The sequence below is a fragment of the Lygodium microphyllum genome, chromosome 16, assembly GCF_053477565.2.
Source record: "Lygodium microphyllum isolate KBCC chromosome 16, Lygodium_microphyllum_v1.1.10, whole genome shotgun sequence".
NCBI lineage: Eukaryota > Viridiplantae > Streptophyta > Polypodiopsida > Schizaeales > Lygodiaceae > Lygodium > Lygodium microphyllum.
Window position 1 is genome coordinate 84,955,271 of NC_141150.1, and position 24,578 is coordinate 84,979,848.

A 24,578-nucleotide genomic window follows, 5' to 3' on the forward strand; every position below is an offset into this window, starting at 1 on the left:
AACTAAAACACCGATGGCAGAGCATAAATCGAGTCTAGGCAAGATTCCAAGAGGTAGAAGGTGGAAACCTCCACAACCTCCATTCCCACGACAAAGTTGCCACACACCTGCAGAGACTATGAAAAATACGTTAAGGAGCTTCTTTCAGAGCTAGAGAAGGAAAAGGAGGATAAGAAGATAGTAGTGGGTGGCTGAACTAGAGGCAGAAAAGGAGGCCATGGATGCATCCCAATTAGAGAAAACTTGTCAAGTAGCCATGTGCCAAAGGGAGATAAGTGAGCTGAAGGAGCAACTGCAAGCCAAGGACAAAGAAAAAACCAATTGGCACGCAAGGCTGGATGAAGAGACTCAAGCCGAGTGAGCCTACGATACCATAATGAGTGATGAGCTTGTAGGGCTCTATGAAGATCTGAAAGGGGAGATGGAGAAGTTGCATAAAGCCCAGAAGAGTTAGAGGTGGCAAGAGAGGAAAGGGCACGTAGGTACCGAGAACAGATAGAGAATTTGAAAAGAGAGGCAACCTCGGAGCAACAGGAGGAACAGAGGCTGGAAAGAGAGATTGAAGATCAAGAGCAAAGGTTGATGATACTAGTCAAAGGCAAGGAGAAAGCCTTTGCGGAAATGAAGAAGAGAGCAGAAGACTAGGCAAACAATAATGAGATAAGAGTCAAAGTTTTGGGGCGTCGTCTCGCTCAGGTGGAAAAGAACAAAGTGCTAGCAAAGAGCAAGGCACATGCCGCCCAAGTGAGTTTTGAAGCCTAGCAATGCACCTTCTTGAACACACTACTAGATGTCATTCAAATGGAGGAAGGGGAGGTCGTTGACTCCATAAAGAAGAAGCTAGGGATTGCATGCAAGCCCCTAAGAGCAGGCCTATAGATGTCAGCGCAACCCGTAGGTGCGAGCCTTGCCCTTGAGGAGCAATGAAACTATCTACTACAACAAGCAAGCCTGACCCCACAAGAAGTTGATGCACTAGGGTTTGTTGAGGGGGACAGAAAAGGAAGACCAACAAGGAGAAGAGGCTAGCACAAGCTTTGACACGGGACCTCACGAAGAAGAAATTGTCCCACAAATTCCTTCCCCAGGCCCAGAAGAACAACAACAATAGGTGGACACCTCTACTGAAAGAAAAGCGGAGCTTAAAAGGAAGAGACAACAGATGGTGGAGCATGTAAAGAGAAGATTGAATGCCCAGTCAGTAGTGGTGCCCACTATGCCTATCCCACCAAGCCAAGATGACTTTTCATCAATATTTAATGCTAAACTTATGATTTGGGAGCAACGGGAGAGTGCTAGGGAGCCCTTCGACTTTACTTTTCAATTCCCCACCCACTTGCGTAGAGTACTACCAGTCAAGGTGGTGAAAGAGGGGACTAATGTTGGAAGCAAGCTAGGAGACAAGAAGACAAAGCAGAATCCCACCCTATGAGGGACCAAGGATGTAGATTTTTGGCAAGATAAAGTTTTTGAAGTGCCCAGGGCTGTGAAGGTCCATGGATGCGAACCCACATGGAGGAGGCACATTTTTTATGTAAACATGGATACATGGATAGCTTTTTGTAACACCCCACCCTTTGAGAGGAATAATGCAACCTTCATGCCATATTCGAGAAGGGTAGGAGTGGATTTTAACCCAAGCATCCACAGCCGCTACGACTTTCCATGGAGCTACTATGCCAATGCTACTAAACCCAAAGAGGCCCTCATTTTCATGTTAGAGAACCTATGTGATTCAATAGTCTGCTTCATCGACGAATTCTCTTCCTGTCCCGATTCCCACCTTCATCAGAACCTGTAATTATCTAAGATTTCTTAGGATACTACTTAGACAGGATCCCGCACCACAAGAGTATCGCTTCCACCCCTCTTTTTTGATCCCAATGGAATAGATAGCTGTGCCATGGCTAGATTGATGATGCGAGCTGCTCTACTAACTTCATTTTTCTTAGCCCTCTTGGAAGACATGAATGATAGCCGCTTCACCCATTGAAATCATCCATTTCTTTCCACTACCACTCTCCAAGTATGCATGTGAACCTCAGAGGGTACATGTAGAGCTGGAAATTCCTGATTAAATCTCGTAAGCCCCCAACTCCACCCTCTCCCAATAAAATTTAAAAAAACAAAAAGCAAAAGAAAAAGAAAAGAAAGAAGAGAATCAAAATGAAAAGAGAATGAAACCACAAGAAAAGCAATTAACTCCACATTGACTACAGTCACTACATCAAGGGGTTCTCAAGTTATGTGTGTCCGATGGCCTCGGTCGGCTAGCTCCATGTCTAACCCCCTAGCCCTTATTTTGATTCCCCACACATCACGCTTAGGGCACATCAAGGGAAATACATACCTAGGAAGGTCACACTTGCCTATGGTTAGACCTGTCACCCTAAGCTACACCCACCGCATCTCCCTTATACACAAACTAGGTCCTCAAGTGTGGGTCAACACCTAGGCTCAACCCAACTTCCAATTCCACTAGCACAAGAAAATTCACCACATGGTAAGGTAGAACCTCCCCATAGGTGGCGCACTTAATCTCTTTTTAGGTAAAGACGAATATTGCAAATCACTAATATCAGAAGCCCCGCCATCCACTCTACATACCCCTGGCCTCCAACAGTGCAACCATTTGCCAAAGCTTCTCACCCAGTGCTAATCCACATAAGGCGCCACCATCAACTTGGGAACCACCCTTCAAAGAATCAAGCCCTCATCAATAAACACCCGCAAGTGCCATGGGACTAGCACTCCTCTAGGAACTAGGTAATGTTAACCCCAATTCGAGACGGATAAAAAATAAGTCAAGAATGTAGATGCAAAGGAAGAAGCAAGATGAAGAACAACCAAAAGCATGAGGGCGGTTATCTTTGAGATGATACAAAATCTAGAAGCAATCATTTCTAGGAAGGCCCTAATCTTGAATGCAAAAAAAAAAAACTCTTTTATCTACCACCATTCATTGTTTCTAAGGATGAAGTGTAATCTATGATCACAACCCATAATCTATCCTTCATAATATTCTGAGTGTAGGGTCTCACTCTCTATTATTGGAACATATTTTCCTATTCTCTTTATGGTCTCTAGGTTGGACTTTATTTTACTTTGTTTCATAGGTTTTCTTCCTAGTGATCAAAGTAAGGATCTAAGGTCTTTTGTTGTATTTTTATTTTAAATTGTTGTTTGTTTGTTTGTTTGGTTGTAGCTTTTATTACCAAGAATATTTAGCTTGGGGCATGAGACACACATAGAAAGCATGCTCCTTTTTTCTCAATAGGTTTTTATGGATTTGTAACTGCTATAATAACTCTTGATTTTTTGGATCCAAGATTTTTTTAAAATATAAAACTATTCAAAGCTTAGGATCAAGAAGAAACTCTTTTCAATTCTTCTTTTTCAAAAAAAGTTCATCACAACCTCTTCCTTTTAGCAAGAATATCAACACATCATAAATTACCATTACATGATAAAGACATGTTAAATTTTTTCCTACCCAAAGACATCGAAAGGAAATCTAAGCTCTGGGCATGCACATGTGGTTTTTCCAATTCCACCTTTTCACAAACTGTTTGGTGAAGACAAGCCTTAAACTTGTCAAGCTTGAGGTTGTTTTCATGTTAAATATGAGTATTCTTCCCTATCTTCAACTAAAGAGCTTCAAATCGATGTAGAAAACTTTGGAAATCCTCTCTTGGATTTTGATGAAGACGTTGAAGCTTCTCATCAACTTGTATTGCTGTTTCATGATGAGCAAAGTGTGATACAAGAGAACTTGTTAGTTTATCCCAATCTTGCTTCACAGCATCATCCAAAGCTTCATACCAAATCTTTACTTCTCCCTGCATAACTAGAAGAAAATCATAAAGCTTCTCTTCATGAGTTACCATGTGACTCATAAACATAAACCATTCACAATGTGCAAGCCACTTCGTTGGATCTTCCTTACCCATAAACACTCGACTCGATAAGCTCATCATCTTCATACAATTGAAGGTTTCCTTGAGTTCTTAAATAAAAATATATTGAATCCTTTATGGGGGTACCAAAAGATGACAAAAAGAGAGATGATCACAATCTCCAATGTGTAAAATACTCCCTCTATAACTCAATGGCTAACTATTCTGTTCTATTATTGGTAGGATGAGAAAAATTGAGTTGCAAGTGAGATTTCATGTAGAAAAATCATAACTATTCACCTAAGGGAGAATGTGCAAAAGCGTCTCCCCTTCACATGTCCCTCCTAGAAGCACCATAGGTGACAAAATATGGAGGGATGTGCCATGGGATGATTGCCTTTTTTATTGTAACCAATTAGTTGCAAAGCTGATAGCACAGCTTAATCTCAATGGCTGCAACTTTTAGTTGATTTGAACAAGCTATGTAGAGGAGTTAAGTCTGAGTCTCACCCCCTCTATAATTATAAAACTCAGGGGTCATGCATTCTCACCTCTGACAATAGGAACGCTGATCGAGCTGCATGTTGAGAGTAACATGGGCAACTACGATGACAATATGTATATGGGTAATCTATTTTTGGACGGGGAGGCATTTTTATGAAAATGTGGGCCTGACTGACATTCCATTGCCCTTGGTATCACTTACATGAAAAGCATCCAATGGTTTCAAAAAAAAAAAACTCTAAAAAAGACAATCATCTTATGGTTGCAAAGGGCCTTATCACTATGGATAGAGAGCATATATGGATTTTTACTTGTGAAACCTTCAACGTTGGGTGTTAAGATGAATCTGGCACATAGTCTCTAAATTTTACCTCATTTGAAGACATTTGAATTGATTACATGGTAGGGAACTTATATGTGCATCATTCAAGAGGGAAAGAAAGATGCCTCCTTAGAAAATAAAGGTTGAGACCTTTTGTAAGATGGAATATTTTAAGGATATGTTGAAGCTTACTTGACATTGTAAGAAAATACGATCATTTTAAAAAGCCTTAGAAAAGAGGACCACCACAAGAACTCTATCTCTCAAAAATTTTCTTGCAAAAGAGGTGAGGGACCCATCTAACACATCCATGGACAAAGGACAATAGAGACATTGAGCAATTATTGCACTAATTTTAAATCATTTTTGTCACACAGAGGAGTCAAGAAGAAAGTAGCAAGAAGTCAAAGAGAACATGGGAGTATACTCTTAAATAGGATATCTCCGGTCCATTTGATTCTCCTCCCCTCTCTACCATGACAAAGAAGAGTACCAAAATTGAAATTGGTGGCAAGAGAGATAGTGGTAGCAAATTGGGTAACACATTAACGTATCAAACCCCAAGCAAGATAGCATTTTTCCCATGTGATGCTTCTACTGAACAAAGTAAGACCACACAAGCATTGAGGCAAAATAATAATGAAGGACCTAGGGACCCTTAGGTGTTGAACAAAAACATGCTCTACCTTCAAAGTCCTCATGTATAAAATGAAAACCTAAAGAGGATCCACTGACATGTAAAACTCAAGAGTCTCCATCAAAGTCCTCATGTATAAAATGAAAACCTAAAGAGCATCCACAGACATGTAAAACTCAAGAGTCTCCATCTAGCTCTTTGACATCAAATTATGCATTCTTGGACAATGCAAATTGTTAGATTTATTGAGTACCGATGAGAAGTTGGACACCTCTTCTTGCATATGAAGTTATTAACCCATATTAGCATTTGAAAATTTTTATTTTCACATTTTTTCATACAAGATTGATATATATGAATAAATTTCTTGTCAATTAAGTATCAAAATTTTGCTAATTAATTTTTTAGGTTTTGAGATAATTATAATGTATCATGCCTAATTTATTATTAATTTCTAGAAAAAATATAAATTTATGCTATATAAACTTTATGATATTAAGATACTACCTTGCTTAGAAAAAAAATCCTTTAAAAATGATCTAGTTTATAAATCAACATCCTTGTGTCATAGTAGTTTTTATTTTGAAATGCACAAAATTAAAATTATTAGAAACTTATATGTTATTTTTTACCCAATTTTTAAAAATGAGTCATTCTCTTAAGTTTTTTTAAAGAATCCAAGGGAATCTCCTTAGGAGAAACATGCAACTTACTTGAAAGGTTTGCAACTATGTTGAAGAACAAACTTAGCGAAAACATGGTCTATAAAGAAAGCCTAGAGAGTCATCCTCATAGTATTCTAATACCCATCTAAGATTTGTCACTTTGCAGCCAATGAAATATGCAAGTAGCAAAAAATTACTTAATTCTAGAGAGGGGTACTTGCGTCCATTAACCTAGCATTATTTCAGCTCACTCCCCTAAGATAGTATTAGCCTGGGTTCTATCCTACTAAAGGTGATTATGCTCCTATGATTCTTCCTAAAATTTCTTTGATTGAGAAGTTAGTCGATTGAGTGTGTCCACCCATCCATAAGAGTTAGTAATTAAGATTGGGCTTGCCACTTTCCACATGCTCACCCAAGGTTTAATTATTAAATCCAATAATTATGTAGATATTTAAGAACATCAAAGGTATTTTTAAATAACTAAGTAAACTATAAACATTCATAATTTTTTCTTACCAAGAGACCTCCATGTTCCTTAAGTCCAAATCCCAAAAAGAAGGTTATGAAACTTACCTAAGTAGCACTAACATTAACTTTATACATGTACTAAGAACTATTGACTGAAGAGTTTTTTTAAAACGATTCTCTCTTGCTTACATTCTAAGCTTTCTTTTTCCAACTTTATAGGGAGTCCACTGTGATAAAAGGATTTATATTCTCTTCCAATTGACTCTCTTCTTCTCAGATTTCCATATAATTTAATCTCTTGCTTTTCTTTTTCATCTCTTACTTTAAAAGTTTGGAGATTTCTTTCTCATCTCTTAAATAAAAGCAGAAGACCTCTTTTATCTTCTATTGGAATCTAATTTCCTATCTTTTTCAACGTACGTTTTCATTGATTTCTTAATTACGCTTATCCCTCTTCTCTCTATCATTAGAGAGAGCTCAACTTTGCCAAGCTAATCACCTTCCATACTTTTATTATCATCTTCTATTTCTCAATTACATTTATCCCTCTTCTCTATATCATTAGAGAGACCTCAACTTTACCCACTTCCTCGTCCTTTGATTTCATACTTCAATTTTATTTCTACAGCAAGGGGTGAAACATATGTAGAAATTACATGGCACAACGGGCAGAGTTTGAGCAATGAGTAGAGAACACATAACAACTATAAGGAGAATAAAAACTGCTTTAAGTTCAAACAAACTAATACGAAGATGGTTCTATCCACCCATGTGCTTCTACTTTGAAGCATAGATGGTGATCTATATAGATAATAGGCGAAGAGCTTAAGGATAGCTGGAAGAACTCAAACTAGTTGAAAGATAGATTGATGATAGCTTTGGAAGGATCTTCCTTTTATAGCTTGAGAGAATAGTCTGATCAGCCTCTCTAACTATATTATGAACCTCCCCTAGTTAGCGAGGGAATATTCCCTGGACTGTCGACGGCCGCGGACTAGGGGCATTTGTTTATGACATCTAATATCTCTTGCATTTCTTTAGGCTATATACCATAGTAATCTCAAATCCTACTCTAGATATTGAGAGCATGGGTTTGGTAGAAATATATAGCCAATGGTGTTGCATCTTCTACTATGACTAGCAACACTTTATGCACTTGTGAAACCTTTTCATTGGATTTTAACTCAATAACTACATTATATTTTTCAAAATCAGAAAAGATAGAAGCAATTTTGAATGTATTAAAGTTGACCCTAAAAAGATAGAAGCAATTTTGAATTGGCTGATACCTAAAAATGTGCATGAATTACTTTCTTTCTTAGGTCTTGCTAGCTTTTATAGAAAATTTGTGAAAAAATTTTAATTGCTTGCATTACCTTTGACAAAATTATTAAAGAAAGGTATTGTATATCATTGGTTTGAAAATTAAAAAAAGCTTAAGCCCTCTAAACTCAAGTATTCTACCTATGATAAGGAATTGCTAGCTGTAGTACAAGCTTTACGTCAATGGAAGCACTATTTAATGGGATCTAAATTCATGATTAAAACTGATAAGATATGATATTTTCATGGGTGACAAGTTTAAGGATCATGGTTTCCTCGATGAGGATATTATTATGGATAACTTGACTTGTTCTTTTTCTGATTTTGAAAAATATAATGTAGTTATTGAGTTAAAATCCAATGAAAAGGTTTCACAAGTGCATAAAGTGTTGCTACTCATAGTAGAAGATGCAACACCATTGGCTATATATTTCTACCAAACCCATGCTCTCAATATCTAGAGTAGGATTTGAGATTACTATGGTATATAGCCTAAAGAAATGCAAGAGATATTAGATGTCATAAACAAGTATTTTAGAAAATGATGAGATTTTTGAGCTTGGTGAAGTTTTGCTATGGCTTCCTAGATTAGGGTTTTGACCCAGCCTTGGTTTTTTACTGATTGTGGGAGCTATACTTGATCATTTTGAAAAATTCTTATATGAGGATGAAGCTTACTTCATGGGCTATCATTCTCCTATGATGGCAACTAAAATCGTGCTGCACAGAGATGGATCAAAGCATTCGATCAACATGGGCACATATTTTGACAACGTGACGAATCTTCAGCAATGCTGAAGCATATGATGGCCAACGTTGCAGCATGATGTGCCATAGAGATGCGCCTGATGTTGAGGAAGATTTCCCGAGAAGACATCATGATGAATGGTGTCTTGCAGTGTGAGATCCATAGGCTCCAAGATGCCTAGGTATTGCTTGGCTATGGAGGCCACATGATAGATCCTGAGAAAAATGACAATGTTGATTAGTGGACAGGGCAATTTCAAGTTCTAAGGTGATACAGAGAAGCTCTAGGAGCAAAACAACACTTATCCAAAAGAAAGTTTATCAAGATCTCTTCTGGTTGAAGAGTTGTAAGGGCTTGAAGCAGGATATGTGCAGGGTGGCTATGGCTGCCACAAGGTCGAAATTTGGAGAAGAAGGAGTGGGAGATGAGCTCCTAGACTTGATCTGGACTAAGCTAAAGCTAAGCTAGATGAGAGTAGAATGGAGCTGGAGGAGCATGCCCAACTGGTCTCTGATACCGTATTAAAATATGCGGGATCTAGAGCATGGCAGTTGCGAAAGCTATGGAGGTTGAAAGAGGAAGAAGAAACTCATGAAGACATTGACCCAGACAAGGAAAAATTGTCACACAACTGAATTAGGTTCCAAGATTGAGACTTGGACTCATAAACACAAGCTTGTGTGTGTACATTGACATAGACACTTTACTGGAAAGAAAAGAGTACTATCATTGCATTAGAAAACGAGTGCAAGTACAATGCTTTATAGGAATTGAGTGGTGGCACTTTCTCCTACCGTGCATGTATGGGATTTTGGTCATGAGCCCTCATTGCTCCTTACAAAGGGACTGAAGTAGGTGTGATTGCAAAATATCTCAACAATATATTGGGAAGCTCTTCTACACTTACCACTCTGATTGTTCCTTTCATTTTTTTTCTTTGGCTTTCGGGTTTATCAACCTTTTCCATTGACTTGTGCATCTTGGATATAATTCCATGAGCTAAGAGAAAGATATATTAGCTCTTCTTTCCCTTAAATCATATCATAAATTATAGTCTTCTTCACCCTCTCCTAGGGGTATATTAGCCGCATGACAACGTTTTCAAGGAGCTTCTAGTTTTGTCTCCTTTTTCTTTGCATCATTTTTAGCCTTTTCTTTTGTTCTTTAAGATCTTTGTTTGCCTTTGTCCTATGTCATTAACATACTTTGCTAGTTTTGGATTCATCTCTCACATTCTCTCATTCTCTTTGTGCTGGTGCTACATCTACTTGCCCATACACCATTAAGCGCACTCTTATCTTTTTCTTTAGTTGATGGACATTGGGTGGCTATAGCTCATGGATTTGACTATGCAATCATTTTGCTTGAGAATCTTGCCTTTGGAACTTATTAGGAAAATTCTCCCAACAGCTTGGGCCACGCTTCAAACTTTCCTTTCAATCTGAGTAGGATCTCAAAGTGTGTTTCTTCCATTCACATTCCTCTTAAATGCACATTATACATTCAAAGTAGTAGGATTGTGCCACAAAAGAAAATTGCTACTAAACTTTTGCCCTTAACAACTAGCTCTTTAAAGCCTCGCAACGAACCCATATATAACACCGTTCGTTACGTGGGATGGTAGGATGCCTTATCCTTCAACACTGTTGCATCCCGCGTATCCCACATGCAACGGCGTGCAATCCGGGCTTTGCGTATAAATTGTGCGGAGAGCAGCGTCGCCTACCTCGTCTGTCCCCGGTGGGCTCTCCTTGTTGCAGACCCCGCGTTGGTGGAGATACGATGCAACGGAGTCGTCGTTGGCCGAGTGAGCTCTCCATGCCACCCGCCGTCCGAGAGCTTGTCTCTCGCGAGGGGTAAGGCATGGACGGGGATGCTCGGCCTTGTCGCGGGAGGCTTGGGACGGCCCCCTGCCACCACCTTACTTTACCTTAACATAACAACGAACGGAACAGCACAACAACAACAAACCACAAGAAGAGAAGAGTAAGAAAAGTAATAATTAATAAAAAAATAAGGAAGCAAAAGAAAGAAATGAAGAAAATTGACCCCCCCCCTAGCTGCCCGGCCACGGCCAACGATCCCACCCACCGTTTTCTGTTTTTAGTTTGACTCATACATAAAAACAGATGGATGGTTGAGTTGCCTCCTACGAAGAGGCCGCATGCATTGTACCTGAAGTAACCATTTGCGTATACAAAGACACCGAGTAATGCAATACCCGCCTCGCCAATTTTGAGGTCAGAAGGCCCTTGTAAGCATTTGGATTGATTCATCCTAGCTACATAGAAATAGGAGAATGAGTAATAAATACAGATAAGGAAATAAAAGAAAAAGAAGAATCGTTGCATTCAAGCGAAGCACGTGAAAGAAATGAGGAAAAGTAGAGAAGTACCACCCGTCGGCACGCCGAGAACCAACCACCATTCTCTACTTTGTATTTTCCTCTCCTTTAAACATATGTAATAGCAACTCTCTAGTGGTATTATGTGAGGCTCGTAATGAAAACCTTATGATTTTGATCCTTTATGTGGATGATATGTCGATTGTTGGGAGAGCTCATGATGAGTTGAATGCCTTGAAAGGTCAAATTAAGAAGATATTTGAAATCAAGGACATGCAATAGGCCTCACATATTCTTGGGATGCACATTACGCACAATTTCTCTAAGGGGATCCTCTACTTATCGCAGAAGGAGTACATCCAAAAGGTCCTTGAGCAGTTTCATATGTAGGATTGGTTGTCTTTTACCTTCTCACATGAAGGTTAGTCAAGCCGATTTTCCACAATGTGATGAGTAGAAGGCTGAGATGGCCAAGATGCCTTTTGTACAAATGCAAGGCTTGGGGAGAAACAACTGGTTGAGAGAGTGTAGAACCCCACCCTTTGGGGCACAGAGGATACATCTTAGATCGCGCACGTAATGAGGAGCTTGATCTGGGAGGTTTCCCAGAGAAGATCCACCAAATGTTGAATGAATATGACGTTACTCTCTTGGTGGCCACCACTACCACCACCATATCCACACCTAGCTCTACAACCCAGGTGGACACTAGCAACACTCATCGTGTGACATAGCATTTGCAATGGGAGTTGTGACATGCTATATGGCTACACCTGGACAATGGCATTGGGATGCTACCAAGGATATCATAAGATATTTAAAGGGCACAACAGCTATGTGCATCTATTATGGTGGCTAGGATATAGGAGTCATGGGATACATTAACTTTGATTGTGCAGGACATGTAGATAGCAGGAAGAAGTCCACCTTTGGCTATGTCTTTATCTTTGCTGAAGGTGTTGTTTCTTGGATGTCGAAGGTGCAGAAATACATCGCCCTATCTACTATAGAGGCAGATTATATTGCTGCCACTAAGACTTGCAAGGGAAGCCTTTCCTTAGGCTATCTAGTGGTGGCAAAGACCTTGGTATTATTGATGCAATCCCTACACTATATTCAGGTTCTATGAGTGCTATTTACTCAGCCAAGAATCCAGTCTTTCATGTGAAAATGAAGCACATCGAGGTGTGTTACCACTTTATTCAAGAGGTCATTGAGGATAAGTTTATTGAGCTTGTCAAGATCTCAAGTAATCAAAATCATAGAGATATGCTCAATAAAAGTCTCTCAGCAGCAGTGGCGGAGCATTTTTCCTTCCTTAGGAAGTTGATGGCCATTGGATGAGATGACGTCTTTTCTCATCTTGTGGTAATAATGTAGATTTGTACTTTGTCACTTTTTTCTTATTCTCTCCTCATTAGTGGGAAAACTTTCCTTTAAGTGGAAGGTTGTTGGGGATAAAGGTGCCTATGTCTAGCCACTCGTATATTAGTTACACTGGCAGTACCTACATACCTGCACACTTATACATTGCAAGTGGTGGATACCCATCACATTGTCACTTCATTCTTTATTCTTTCAATGACATTTGAATAAAGGAAAGAGTAATCACACATTGTGATTAGTAGAGTTCCCATATCTTATGTGTGTCTCTCTCTCTTACTCTTGCTTCTTCCACCATAGCTCTTGCTTCTGCTCCATGCTTTCACTTTAGGGCTCACTCCCTTCACCTTTATGGTGTGATGCTTTTTGTGAAAATCCTAAAAACCCCTAACTTTGGGTTTTTGAAGACCTTGTACAAAGATTTGGTTAATGCTTGTTGGTTTGGATACCCAATAAAGCGCGTGGAACCAAGGGATGATGGGACGTCATCAAGCGCGTGGAACCAAGGGATGATGGGACGCGAGCTGTGGAAGAATAATGGGACGCAAGCCGTGGAGCACTATGTACCCTTATAGTAGCAAATTGTTGGAGCACTATGGCAACCACTATATGCACTGGACTATCTAAATAGAAATTTAGATGCAACCTCCGATATTGCCCCCGATAAAACCCCCGAAAATGCCACGGGGCAATACCGGGGGTTTTACTAGGGGTTTTACCAAGGGCATTACGAGGGACGTACTTTTTTTAAAAAAACCCTAAAAATTTTCCCCCTCTTTTGTTTTATAGGTGCGCAAAGCCAAACTAGAGGAGGCAAGCAAGATCTGCACTGCAACAACCTCCGAACCTTTCACCTCTCCTCTCCTTCAACCTCTCCTCAACCTCCTCTGAAACTCTCACCTCTCCAACAATTCTTCTAAGTATGCAACCCACTCACCATTCTTTCTCTCTCTCACACACACATCCACACACACAAACACAAATCCACACACACACACAAGTTAGTGTGTATGCACACACATACACCAAAATTTGGGTGTATATGAGTGTGCATACACACTAATTTCTATGTATGCATAATCACATACACCCAATTTGGGTGTATGTGAGAGTGTATACTCACATACACCCAATTACGGTGATCGAAATCCACACTAGGAGCTGTGTTGTGCCAGCTTGGTGACCACAATCTCGACTTTGTACTAAAATTTGCTAGCAAAGAAAGAACAGTGAGCATAAAGAGGACTTCTATCACAACAAGAGTAGCATTGAATTTCAGGATCTGGAAGCTTTCGAACAATTTTGGACCATTTGCCACACCATGTCAAAGTTTCCTTCTCTAGTGTAGAATTTCACAGCAAAACCGTGTCTTAGGATTGCCCCGCTCATGAATCACAGTTGAAAACCCCACAAGTAATGGTCTCTGCACACCAGGAGCACGTAGGAAATCTGCACATATGAGGTGTGAAATATCATGAGTCACTTCAAAGAAGCCCTTTGCGTTGGTATCTCTGGCGTGGACAATACGTTCAGGAATCCTCTACTAATGAGCAGAGCAGAGGAGAAGAAGGAAAGAATTCCCATTTCTGCTGGGATCGCAATTGATAATCCCCCTGCTGTTCTGCGAGATTAGATGGGTAATAATTCTTTTTTTTAACGCACAAACTTGGTGTCCTCTCCTTATTAGCAATCGTTTTTTTTTTCCCTTCCTGATCACTCTCCTCATTTTTTCCCAGAAAAGCGGCCTCCTCCCACAATAGCCCCCTCCCTTGTTTCACCATTTTCAACAATTTGCCGCCCACCTCCAGTAATTCCTATGATAAGTGCATTCCATGAAACTATGTCTTGAATCGGAAGCTTGCTGAACACCTGCCGTGATTCTGTAAACAAGCCACAGCTGTGTTGTACAAAGTCACAAGTGTGTTGCCAACATGAAGCTCTTTATCCAGTCCCCTTTTGTATATCTCTACATGGAGTTCTCGGCCTGTATCTAAAGCTCCTAAGGTGGCACAAGCTCTCAAACAAAGAGCAAAGTAATGGCACCCACAGACACCTTCCACTACCATTTGTTTAAAACAATCTAAAATTTATTCACCAAGCCCATGCTGAGCATAAGATGCAACCAATGCAGCCCATGACACTGCATCTCAAACAAGCAACTGATCAAACACCTCTCATCCTTCTGCAAACTGATCCACACTTCCCATACATGCCAATCAATGTGTTACCAACAAAAATGTTTTTTTCCAGCCCTGATTTCCTCAACTCTGCATGTATTTCTCGACCTGTCTCCAAGGCTTGAGTAGTATCACAAGCTTTTAACCAGAGAACAACTAGGACAGTATCCACAGATATACCCTGCTCTTTCATTTCCTCAAAACATTGTAAAGCCAAATTGCCCTCATGGTTATCAATGTATGCCTTTATCATTACAGTCCATGAGACAATGTCTTTAACAAGTAGTTTGTCAAACACTTTCCGCCCTTCTGCATACAACCCACATCTGCCATACATGTCTATCAGCGTGTTTCCTATTAAAAGATCTGTTTCTAATCCTGATTTCCTGATCTCAGCATGGATCTCTCGACCTGCGTTTATGGCTCCTCTACTGCCACATGCTTTCAAGCAGATAATAAAAGTGACAGCATCTGCAGAAATACCATCCAGCTGTAGACGTTGGAAACATTCCAGTACTTCCTCATTGAGACCATGTTCAGCGTATCCTGCAATCAATGCAGACCACACAACTGCATCTTGAACAAGTAGTGCATAAAAAATTTGGCATGCCTCTGCCAATGATCCACAATTGATGTACATGTCTACCAGTGTGCTGCCCATGTACACATATGTTCCAAATCCCCTAGTAATTACTTCTCTATGTATTTGATAACCTATTTCTGGAGCTCTTGTGATACTAGATGCCTTCAAGATGGAAACGAATGTGATGGGATCAGGGCTGCAACCTTCAACTTGCATTTGTTGAGAACATTTCAGTGCCTCATCACCAAGGCCATGTTCCACATATGCTGCAAAATGGCCTTCAATTGATTTATACTTTCAGCATATATTTGCATTATTAAAAAATTGATTGCAAATGCAATTCACTGATCTACTAGAAAATCTGACCAGATCTATGCCCGAGGCTTTATAAATCCATGTAATCACTGTCTTGTCCGCTCCTCCTGATGCAAATCTTTTACCATCCCTTGAATAGGCCACACAATACACGATATCTTTGTGCCCCTTAAGACTATGAACAACAATCCCTTGCAAATTTTGAATGTACAAGCTCAGTTTTTCTTCTTCCTCTTCACCTCCATTGCAAGATCCAAGGTAGATGGTAATCGATCTTCTAGTGCTTCTGAAACTGAGCCAAACTTCCCAAAAATCTCCACCACTATGCTTCCCACAAATATATTCACTTCCAAACCCCTCTCCACTATACTAGCACGCAGAACAAAAATGTAAACACAACAACTAAGTATGTACAAAGTAACAAATGTCACACACACAACTTTTTGGTGGATTCCACACCTCGGATGCGCAGTAGTACGACAGTGCACGGTGGAATTGCCGCAGAGGACACTTTTGGGGGGAGATACGACACCCCGCAAGGTGCTATAGTCTCAACTGTGGTAGCCCACGCTTTTCCAAGATACAACATGATTTGTGAAACAATGTGATGAGTTCCAATGGACCAAGGTGCCAGTTTTCAAGGACACAATGGAGCTAAGTCCCATCATTGCAAGACAATCATTCGAGAAATGGAGGATTGACTTCATTGGGCCTATCAATCCCACAGCTCAATATTTGCAAGCCAAATACATCATCATTGCCCCAATTATCTCACAAAGTGGGCGAAAGCTCGAGCCACCAGGAAGAATGACGCACAAGCCACTGCTAAGTTCTTATGTGAGCAGGTAATCTCTCGATTTGGTTGCCCCATCGAACTTGTCAGTGATCAAGGCATGCACTTCATCAATGAGGTGATTGCTCATCTCCTGTCCACCTTCGTGATCATCCATTGAAAATCCCCACCCTACTACCCTCAAGAAAATGGTGATGCGGAATCGAAAAATAAGACTCTAGTAAATGTCCTGACCAAGGTATTCTCTTATTCTTGTAGAAACTAGGATAACAAGCTAATGGCAGCCTTGTGGGCCTATCAAATAGCTTATAAAGTAGCTGTGGGATAGACTCCCTTTAGGTTGAACTATGGAATTCTCCATTTCTAGCTTGAGAATCGCTATTCAAGAGATATGGGAGGGAAAGAAAGCATGGACAGAATGTCTAGTTGAGCTAAAACTCTTATAAAAAACTTGACTTCTAGCCACCTATGCGCTGATCTGCAAAAAGGCACGATGCAAGAGCTAGTTTGACAAGCATGTCAAGTAGTAAAATTTCAAACAAGGTGACTTCGTATTGTTCTACTCGGTCAAGGGACATAAGCAGAAAATGAATTTTAGGGGGTTAAGACCTTTTAGAGTTTGCACCATACGCCAAACTGGTAATGTAGAACTTGAAACCCTAGAGGGTCAGGGCATAGGCTTCTTTAATGATAGCCACAAAAAAAAGTACTACCCTCCCACACATCTATTACATGAACCCCCTATGCTAGAAGCCCCTGTCAATGTAGGAGTAGCCACCATTACGGAGATTAAAGATGAGGATGAGGAAGCTGTAGCTCCGTCCGCTTACCTACACATGACCATTACAACCCAGGAGACGCACGCCATTGATGCATTGATCGATGAGGGCGTTAACTTTAATATCACGACTCACGATCATTGGACTCAAATTGGCAAACCATAGCTATAGCCCACTAATGCCGAACTTAGCCCATTTGGGGGCCGATCATATGAACTTCTGGGAAAGTGCAAAGTTGCAGTCTCTATCAAGTCAAAAATCTTGCTCATGATCTTTTATGTGTTTCCAAACACGAAAGATGTAGGTGCAAAATCGTTGTTAGGACAAACCTTTAAGAAGTAGGCCCACTGTGATGTTGACTACTAGTCATAGTGTATTCACCTAGCCATCGGCAACGTACGAATCGTCGTAGCTTTCAGCAAGGGCTATACGACTCCATCACCATCGGTAGAGAAATCCACCATCAAGCCTAAGGAGGGGGATCGTGATTTGTCGTCACTACCCACCAAACCTCAGCACCAAAAAAAAGCCAACCACAAATCTAAAACCCTTGAATACTATTTCAAATGGGTACAAAAACATCCAAGACTGCCACCTAGGAGCACCCAACCATGAGCTTGCAATGCTAGAAACCTCCCCTCAAAACCTAGGACGCCTAGAAGAAACCATATTGCGAGCGTAAGGCTATTATGAAGGTAATACTTGGATTTGGATACCTACAGTGAATATGGCCAAGGACACTATTGAAACGCTACCCTCAAGCATGAGCACACCAAACATCAAGACGAATCAAGCATCAATGCCACAAAAGCCTTTGGCTATGCTACAAGGCCCATTGCCATTTGAAAACCTAAATCCATCAAGACTCAATAAGTCTATAGACCCAAATCGTAGCCTGCTACTCCTAAACTACCTCAACCTTGCCCTGGTAGTACCCCAACCACCGCCCAAGCATCTAGTAGTGCACCACCAACCTCACTGGCCATGCCAAGTGTACGAAGGCCACAACCCCAACCAGAACCGCAACCAGAGTTGCACCTGTCAGCTACTGAATTGTCAAGCCCAACCAAACCTCAATCACTTGTCAGCCTGAGGGGATCCATTCTAACCTTGGCCGCAGACTTAGGTGAGAATACATGCGATGTCTTGGTTGCTTTCCGCAGATGCTTGGATGCCACGTTTACCATGCTTGCTGAAAGCTACAATCGACTAGACTTAGGTCTTTTGGATGAGCCTTTAGCAATGGAAGTGTGAATGCTACCTTGCTCATGGGAGGAATCTGAATTCGTATTTTTCAAAGCATTCGACCACCCTACAACATGGACCAATATGCCCAAATGCAATAAAACCCCAATTTTTATCCTTGGCTTATGCAAAAGTAAGCACAATAACCATGCGTGGAACCCCCTTAATCTATAATCCTAGGAAGGATTCTTCTTATTTCTGCAGGGGAAGGGGGTAAGGTGGAAATAAGAATAAAATGCAGAAGAAAATGAAAACAAATCAAAACCAATTCATGGCTAAGAAAAAGGGTCATAAAATTTGGAATGTATGGACTACTTGAGGGAGACGTTTAATTCTATAATTAAGCATTTCAATTCCATTAGCATCTGATCTTTTTCCTCTGCATATAATTGTTTTGAAAAGAACTAATGGTGAACACGGATTCATGACAGGCACCCAGCATGATGACAGGCCAAGAGAAAGCCAGCAAGTTGCCATTTTCACAAGAAGAGCAAGCAAAATATGGCCTTTCCGTGAAAATAAGGGCCTTTAACCAGTTCAAGTCCAGGCCCTGTCTTGAACTTGGAGGATGTTGCCAGGGAGCAACAAGGAGTGAAGCAGATTGTCGAACAATGCCATCTGCAAAAGCACATGGAGGTAGTTGGTCAAGGAGTGGACTACAGCTAGTGTGTGGAGTTCCTTCGGACCTTTGGTAGGAGCCATGGCACCATGACAGTGCAGAAAATAGAAGAAACCCGCCAAGTCGAGATCGAATTGACTCCAGAGTTGGTGGAGAAAGCATTGGGTCTAGCCAATGATAAGGTGGAAAGGCAGCTGAAGAGAGATGTGTATGCCATGTTAGGAATGGACAAGTTGATGGTCTACATAAATGATGGCATCAACTTGGCAAACATCCCCAACCCCGAAATCCAACTCCAAGCCAAAATGATGCACACACTATTCTCTAGCCAAAGGTACAACTCAATAATGAGCCGAATCAATGTGCCTATGCTGGAGAGCATTGCAGGAAGATCCATTGATGAAGTAAATGTAAATGGCTTTGTGTGGTAGACCATTGAGTCTTCAGCAAAAGAACTAGCTACAGGAGGGAGGAAGACCGCTAGGAGGAGAGTCCCCTACTACCAGGGCAAAAAGAAAAGTGTCGTCCTCAAAGGCCTCTACCATCGGATTGGGTGGGGTTTTGACAACTGTAATAAGCGAAGCATTGGGGGAAGGACAGGGTGAAGGAGAAGGAATTGGAGAAACACTAGAGAGGTCACCTCCTCACAATGAATAGTAGCCACACTCTGGTGAAAGGACAGTGTGAGTGATGATGAGGAAGGAGAAAAATAAATGCCAAGAAGCCCAACGAAAGCCAAAGAAGAAGGATTTGCAAGAGAAGGATGAGGAGGAAAGCAGGAAGAAAGAAAAATTAGACTTACAAAAAGCTAAAAAAGAGTCTAAGAAGAAAGAGGAAGAGAGGAAGAAGAAAGAAAACAAGGAGTCAGAGAGGCTGAAAGAAGAATCAAGAAAATCTGAGGAGGAGAGAAAAGGGAAGGCAACTGAATAAGAGGAAGAGTTGAAAAGGAAGGAAGATGAAGACATGGTTCTAGAAACACGTATATCTATAGAGGAGCAGTGTAGACAGGATGAGTTGTGTGCCATGAGAGCCGACTAGAGATGAAGACCCTAGCTCAAGCACACAAGCACTAGAGATCACGCCACCCGTAGTGAAAAAAGGCAAGGGCAAGGCCCCAATCGATCCCATCCCTACTCTCCTAGTGCCCACGACCCCCACAACTATATCCACTCTAAGCTCCATAGCCAAAGTGCATGCTAGCAACCTCATGGCTCGGGTACAGTAGTTTGTTAATAAAGAAATGGCCCAAGGAATGGGGGAAGATACCCCCATACCAAGAACTAAAACACCAATGGCAGAGCATAAACCGAGTCTAGGCAAGATTCCAAGAGGTAGAAGGTGGAAACCTCCACAACCTCCATTCCCACGACAAAGTTGCCACACACCTGCAGAGACTATGAAAAATACGTTAAGGAGCTTCTTTCAGAGCTAGAGAAGGAAAAGGAGGATAAGAAGATAGTAGTGGGTGGCTGAACTAGAGGCAAAAAAGGAGGCCATGGATGCATCCCAATTAGAGAAAACTTGTCAAGTAACCATGTGCCAAAGGGAGATAAGTGAGCTGAAGGAGCAACTACAAGCCAAGGACAAAGAAAAAACCAATTGGCACGCAAGGCTGGATGAAGAGACTCAAGCCTAGTGAGCCTACGATACCATAATGAGTGATGAGCTTGTAGGGCTCTATGAAGATCTGAAAGGGGAGATGGAAAAGTTGCATAAAGCCCAGAAGAGTTAGAGGTGGCAAGAGAGGAAAGGGCACGTAGGTACCGAGACGAGATAGAGAATTTGAAAAGAGAGGCAACCTCGGAGCAACAGGAGGAACAAAGGCTGGAAAGAGAGATTGAAGATCAAGAGCAAAGGTTGATGATACTACTCAAAGGCAAGGAGAAAGCCTTTGCGGAAATGAAGAAGAGAGCAGAAGACTAGGCAAACCATAATGAGATAAGAGTCAAAGTTTTGGGGCATCGTCTCACTCAGGTGGAAAAGAACAAAGTGCTAGCTAAGAGCAAGGCACATGCCGCCCAAGTGAGTTTTGAAGCCTAGCAATGCGCCTTCTTGAACACACTACTAGATGTCATTCAAATGGAGGAAGGGGAGGTCGTTGACTCCATAAAGAAGAAGCTAGGGATTGCATGCAAGCCCCTAAGAGTAGGCCTATAGATGTCAGCACAACCGGTAGGTGCGAGCCTTGCCCTTGAGGAGCAATGAAACTATCTACTACAACAAGCAAGCCTGACCCCACAAGAAGTTGATGCACTAGGGTTTGTTGAGGGGGACAGAAAAGGAAGACCAACAAGGAGAAGAGGCTAGCACAAGCTTTGACACGGGACCTCATGAAGAAGAAATTGTCCCACAAATTCCTTCCCCAGGCCCAGAAGAACAACAACAATAGGTGGACACCTCTACTGAAAGAAAAGCGGAGCTTAAAAGGAAGAGACAACAGATGGTGGAGCATGTAAAGAGAAGATTGAATGCCCAGTCAGTAGTGGTGCCCACTATGCCTATCCCACCAAGCCAAGATGACTTTTCATCAATATTTAATGCTAAATTTATGATTTGGGAGCAACGGGAGAGTGCTAGGGAGCCCTTCGACTTTACTTTTCAATTCCCCACCCACTTGCGTAGAGTACTACCAGTCAAGGTGGTGAAAGAGGGGACTAATGTTGGAAGCAGGCTAGGAGACAAGAAGACAAAGCAGAATCCCACCCTATGAGGGACCGAGGATGTAGATTTTTGGCAAGATAAAGTTTTTGAAGTGCCTAGGGCTGTGAAGGTCCATGGATGCGAACCCACATGGAGGAGGCACATTTTTTATGTAAACATGGATACATGGATAGCTTTTTGTAACACCCCACCCTTTGAGAGGAATAATGCAACCTTCATGCCATATTCGAGAAGGGTAGGAGTGGATTTTAACCCAAGCATCCACAGCCGCTACGACTTTCCATGGAGCTACAATGCCAATGCTACTAAACCCAAAGAGGCCCTCATTTTCATGTTAGAGAACCTATGTGATTCAATAGTCTGCTTCATCGACGAATTCTCTTCCTGTCCCGATTCCCACCTTCATCAGAACCTGTAATTATCTAAGATTTCTTAGGATACTACTTAGACAGGATCCCGCACCACAAGAGCATCGCTTCCACCCCTCTTTTTTGATCCCAATGGAATAGATAGCTGTGCCATGGCTAGATTGATGATGCGAGCTGCTCTACTTCCTTCATTTTTCTTAGCCCTCTTGGAAGACATGAATGATAGCCGCTTCACCCATTGAAATCATCCATTTCTTTCCACTACCACTCTCCAAGTATGCATGTGAACCTCAGAGGGTACATGTAGAGCTGGAAATTCCTAATTAAATCTCGTAAGCCCCCAACTCCACCCTCTCCCAATAAAATTTAAAAAAACAAAAAGAAAAAGAAAAAGAAAAGAAAGAAGAGAATCAAAATGAAAAGAGAATGAAATCACAAGAAAAGCAATTAACTCCACATTGACTATAGTCACTACATCGAGGGGTTCTCAAGTTATGTGTGTCCGATGGCCTCGGTCGGCTAGCTCCATGTCTAACCCCCTAGCCCCTATTTTGATTCCCCACACATCACGCTTAGGGCACATCAAGGGAAATACATACCTAGGAAGGTCACACTTTCCTATGGTTAGACCTGTCACCCTAAGCTACACCCACCGCATCTCCCTTATACACAAACTAGGTCCTCAAGTGTGGGTCAACACCTAGGCTCAACCCAACTTCCAATTCCACTAGCACAAGAAAATTCACCACATGGTAAGGTAGAACCTCCCCATAGGTGGCGCACTTCATCTCTTTTTAGGTAAAGACGAATATTGCAAATCACTAATATCAGAAGCCCCGTCATCCACTCTACATACCCCTGGCCTCCAACAGTGCAACCATTTGCCAAAGCTTCTCACCCAGTGCTAATCCACATAAGGCGCCACCATCAACTTGGGAACCACCCTTCAAAGAATCAAGCCCTCATCAATAAACACCCGCAAGTGCCATGGGACTAGCACTCCTCTAGGAACCAGGTAATGTTAACCCCAATTCGAGACGGATAAAAAATAAGTCAAGAATGTAGATGCAAAGGAAGAAGCAAGATGAAGAACAACCAAAAGCATGAGGGCGGCCTCAAAAATCAAGTCAAAGACAAAGGTGAATTTTTAAATGCAAGGCGTCCCTTAAAATTTTGTGAAAGAGCACCAGGATCCAACCTGTGCAGATTGTATAAAAGGTAAATGTGCATAGGTAAAGAGATAGGGCAAATAGAAGGGAATGAGAAAATAGAACCTTGCCACAATGGTTGGTCATGTAAAAAAGGGGATCGATGCCCAAGGGATTTAGGGCGTGTATAAAAGCCAAAAAGTGAATAGAGAAGATCATTCTTTGGTGTGTGGCAAAGTGGACTCATCTTCTTCTCTTCTTATCATCTCCTTCTTGCTTGCTTGTGTGTGCTTGATAGAGGGAGTGTAAGAGAGTGAGTGTGTGAGGGTCCGGGATATTGGAGGTGAAGCTTTCCATCATCTCCTCTCTTCTTCTCTTCTCTTGTCTCGCACGCGGCTATGGAGGATGGAGCTTGGAGGTGGAGGCTTGAGGATGTTTTAGCTCACATCTCAAATCATGGAGCTACCTGTGTGCTTGAGGGAGGGGGAAACTCATTCAGTCATTGAGGTAAGCTCACTATACCCCGGTAGGAGCAAAGGTAAATCGGCTAGGTGAGAGATAGCCATAGGTGTTTGCTTGAAACAATAAGTGGTATATGGATCTTCGCGGTTGAGCATGAGCTCGCATTTACACTTTTCTTTATTTGATGGACCTTGAGATGTCATAGGCTCATAGATTTGACTCTGTAATCTTTTTTTTTGTTGGAAATTTTATAAGAAGAGGGTACATATCTATAATAGCCTCCTTCATCCTATCTTCCAACTCTGTTCACTCCTTCTTAACCAATCAAATTTATAGGACCATCAAACCCTCTTCTCCAAGATCTACCTTTTATAGCTTCAAGATTCATATTATACATTCTTTCAGCTTCTAGAAAATTCTCCATTTTTTGTGACAGTCATTTCCTATCTAGCTAGCAATGAGAAATTGCTACAATCTACTTCTATGGTTTTCTCTCTAGCCCTTAGCATGGGTCTTTTTTCTTTGGAGCTTTTGCTATAATCCCTCTTTCTCATCTATTCCATGTTTATGTTCCTTTTCAATGGATATAGCTAGAACTTCTTTAATTGTGCCAAGGTTCTTAACCTCAAGTTTCATCTTGATGTCTCCATGGGGTTTATCGATAAAATGTTTGATCTTAAACATAGTAGGAGCTCCCTCCCCAATTTAAGGAAATCTCAATCTTTCAGTATTGACAAAATATATTTTTATGCTCTTTAATAATTTCTCATGCCTTGAAGCTCATGAAAGACACCTCTTATTGTCGAGTTGTCTTGAAACTTTCCACTCACAATTCCAACTTGCTCCTTGCAATATTTCCTCAAACAAGCCAAGGATTTTCCTGTAGAAGAATTATTAGGGTCTTTCCTAAATCAAATTATTGCAAAGATGCTCCAATAAGAATCTTTTGAGGGTTTTGTTAAACTTTTTCGTTTCACATTTCAATCATTAGGATTGTAGGGAACAATTGTGGCTCTTTCCTTGGCAAAACGCTTCTTTGATTAAACCCTTAGATAGTTTCTTCCTCGATCTCTTTCAAAAGATCCTGGCTTCCCTTAGTTAGGTGCACTTCCATGGTTTCTTGCTTCACAATCTT

The 24,578-nt window shown here is 41.2% G+C and overlaps 1 protein-coding gene across 1 annotated transcript in view; it reads right to left on the minus strand.

The window, feature by feature from the left end:
- Positions 1-24,578, minus strand: part of LOC148023062 (pentatricopeptide repeat-containing protein At5g27110-like) — a 93,346-nt gene that overhangs the window by 57,530 nt on the left and 11,238 nt on the right. The window contains exons 5-7 of the mRNA XM_087695304.1: positions 14,465-15,319; positions 14,072-14,173; positions 13,690-13,742 (exon numbers count right to left, since the gene is read on the minus strand). Of these exons, the coding sequence (XP_087551430.1) occupies positions 13,690-13,742; positions 14,072-14,173; positions 14,465-15,319 (1,010 nt within the window). The remainder of the gene's footprint in view (positions 1-13,689; positions 13,743-14,071; positions 14,174-14,464; positions 15,320-24,578) is intronic.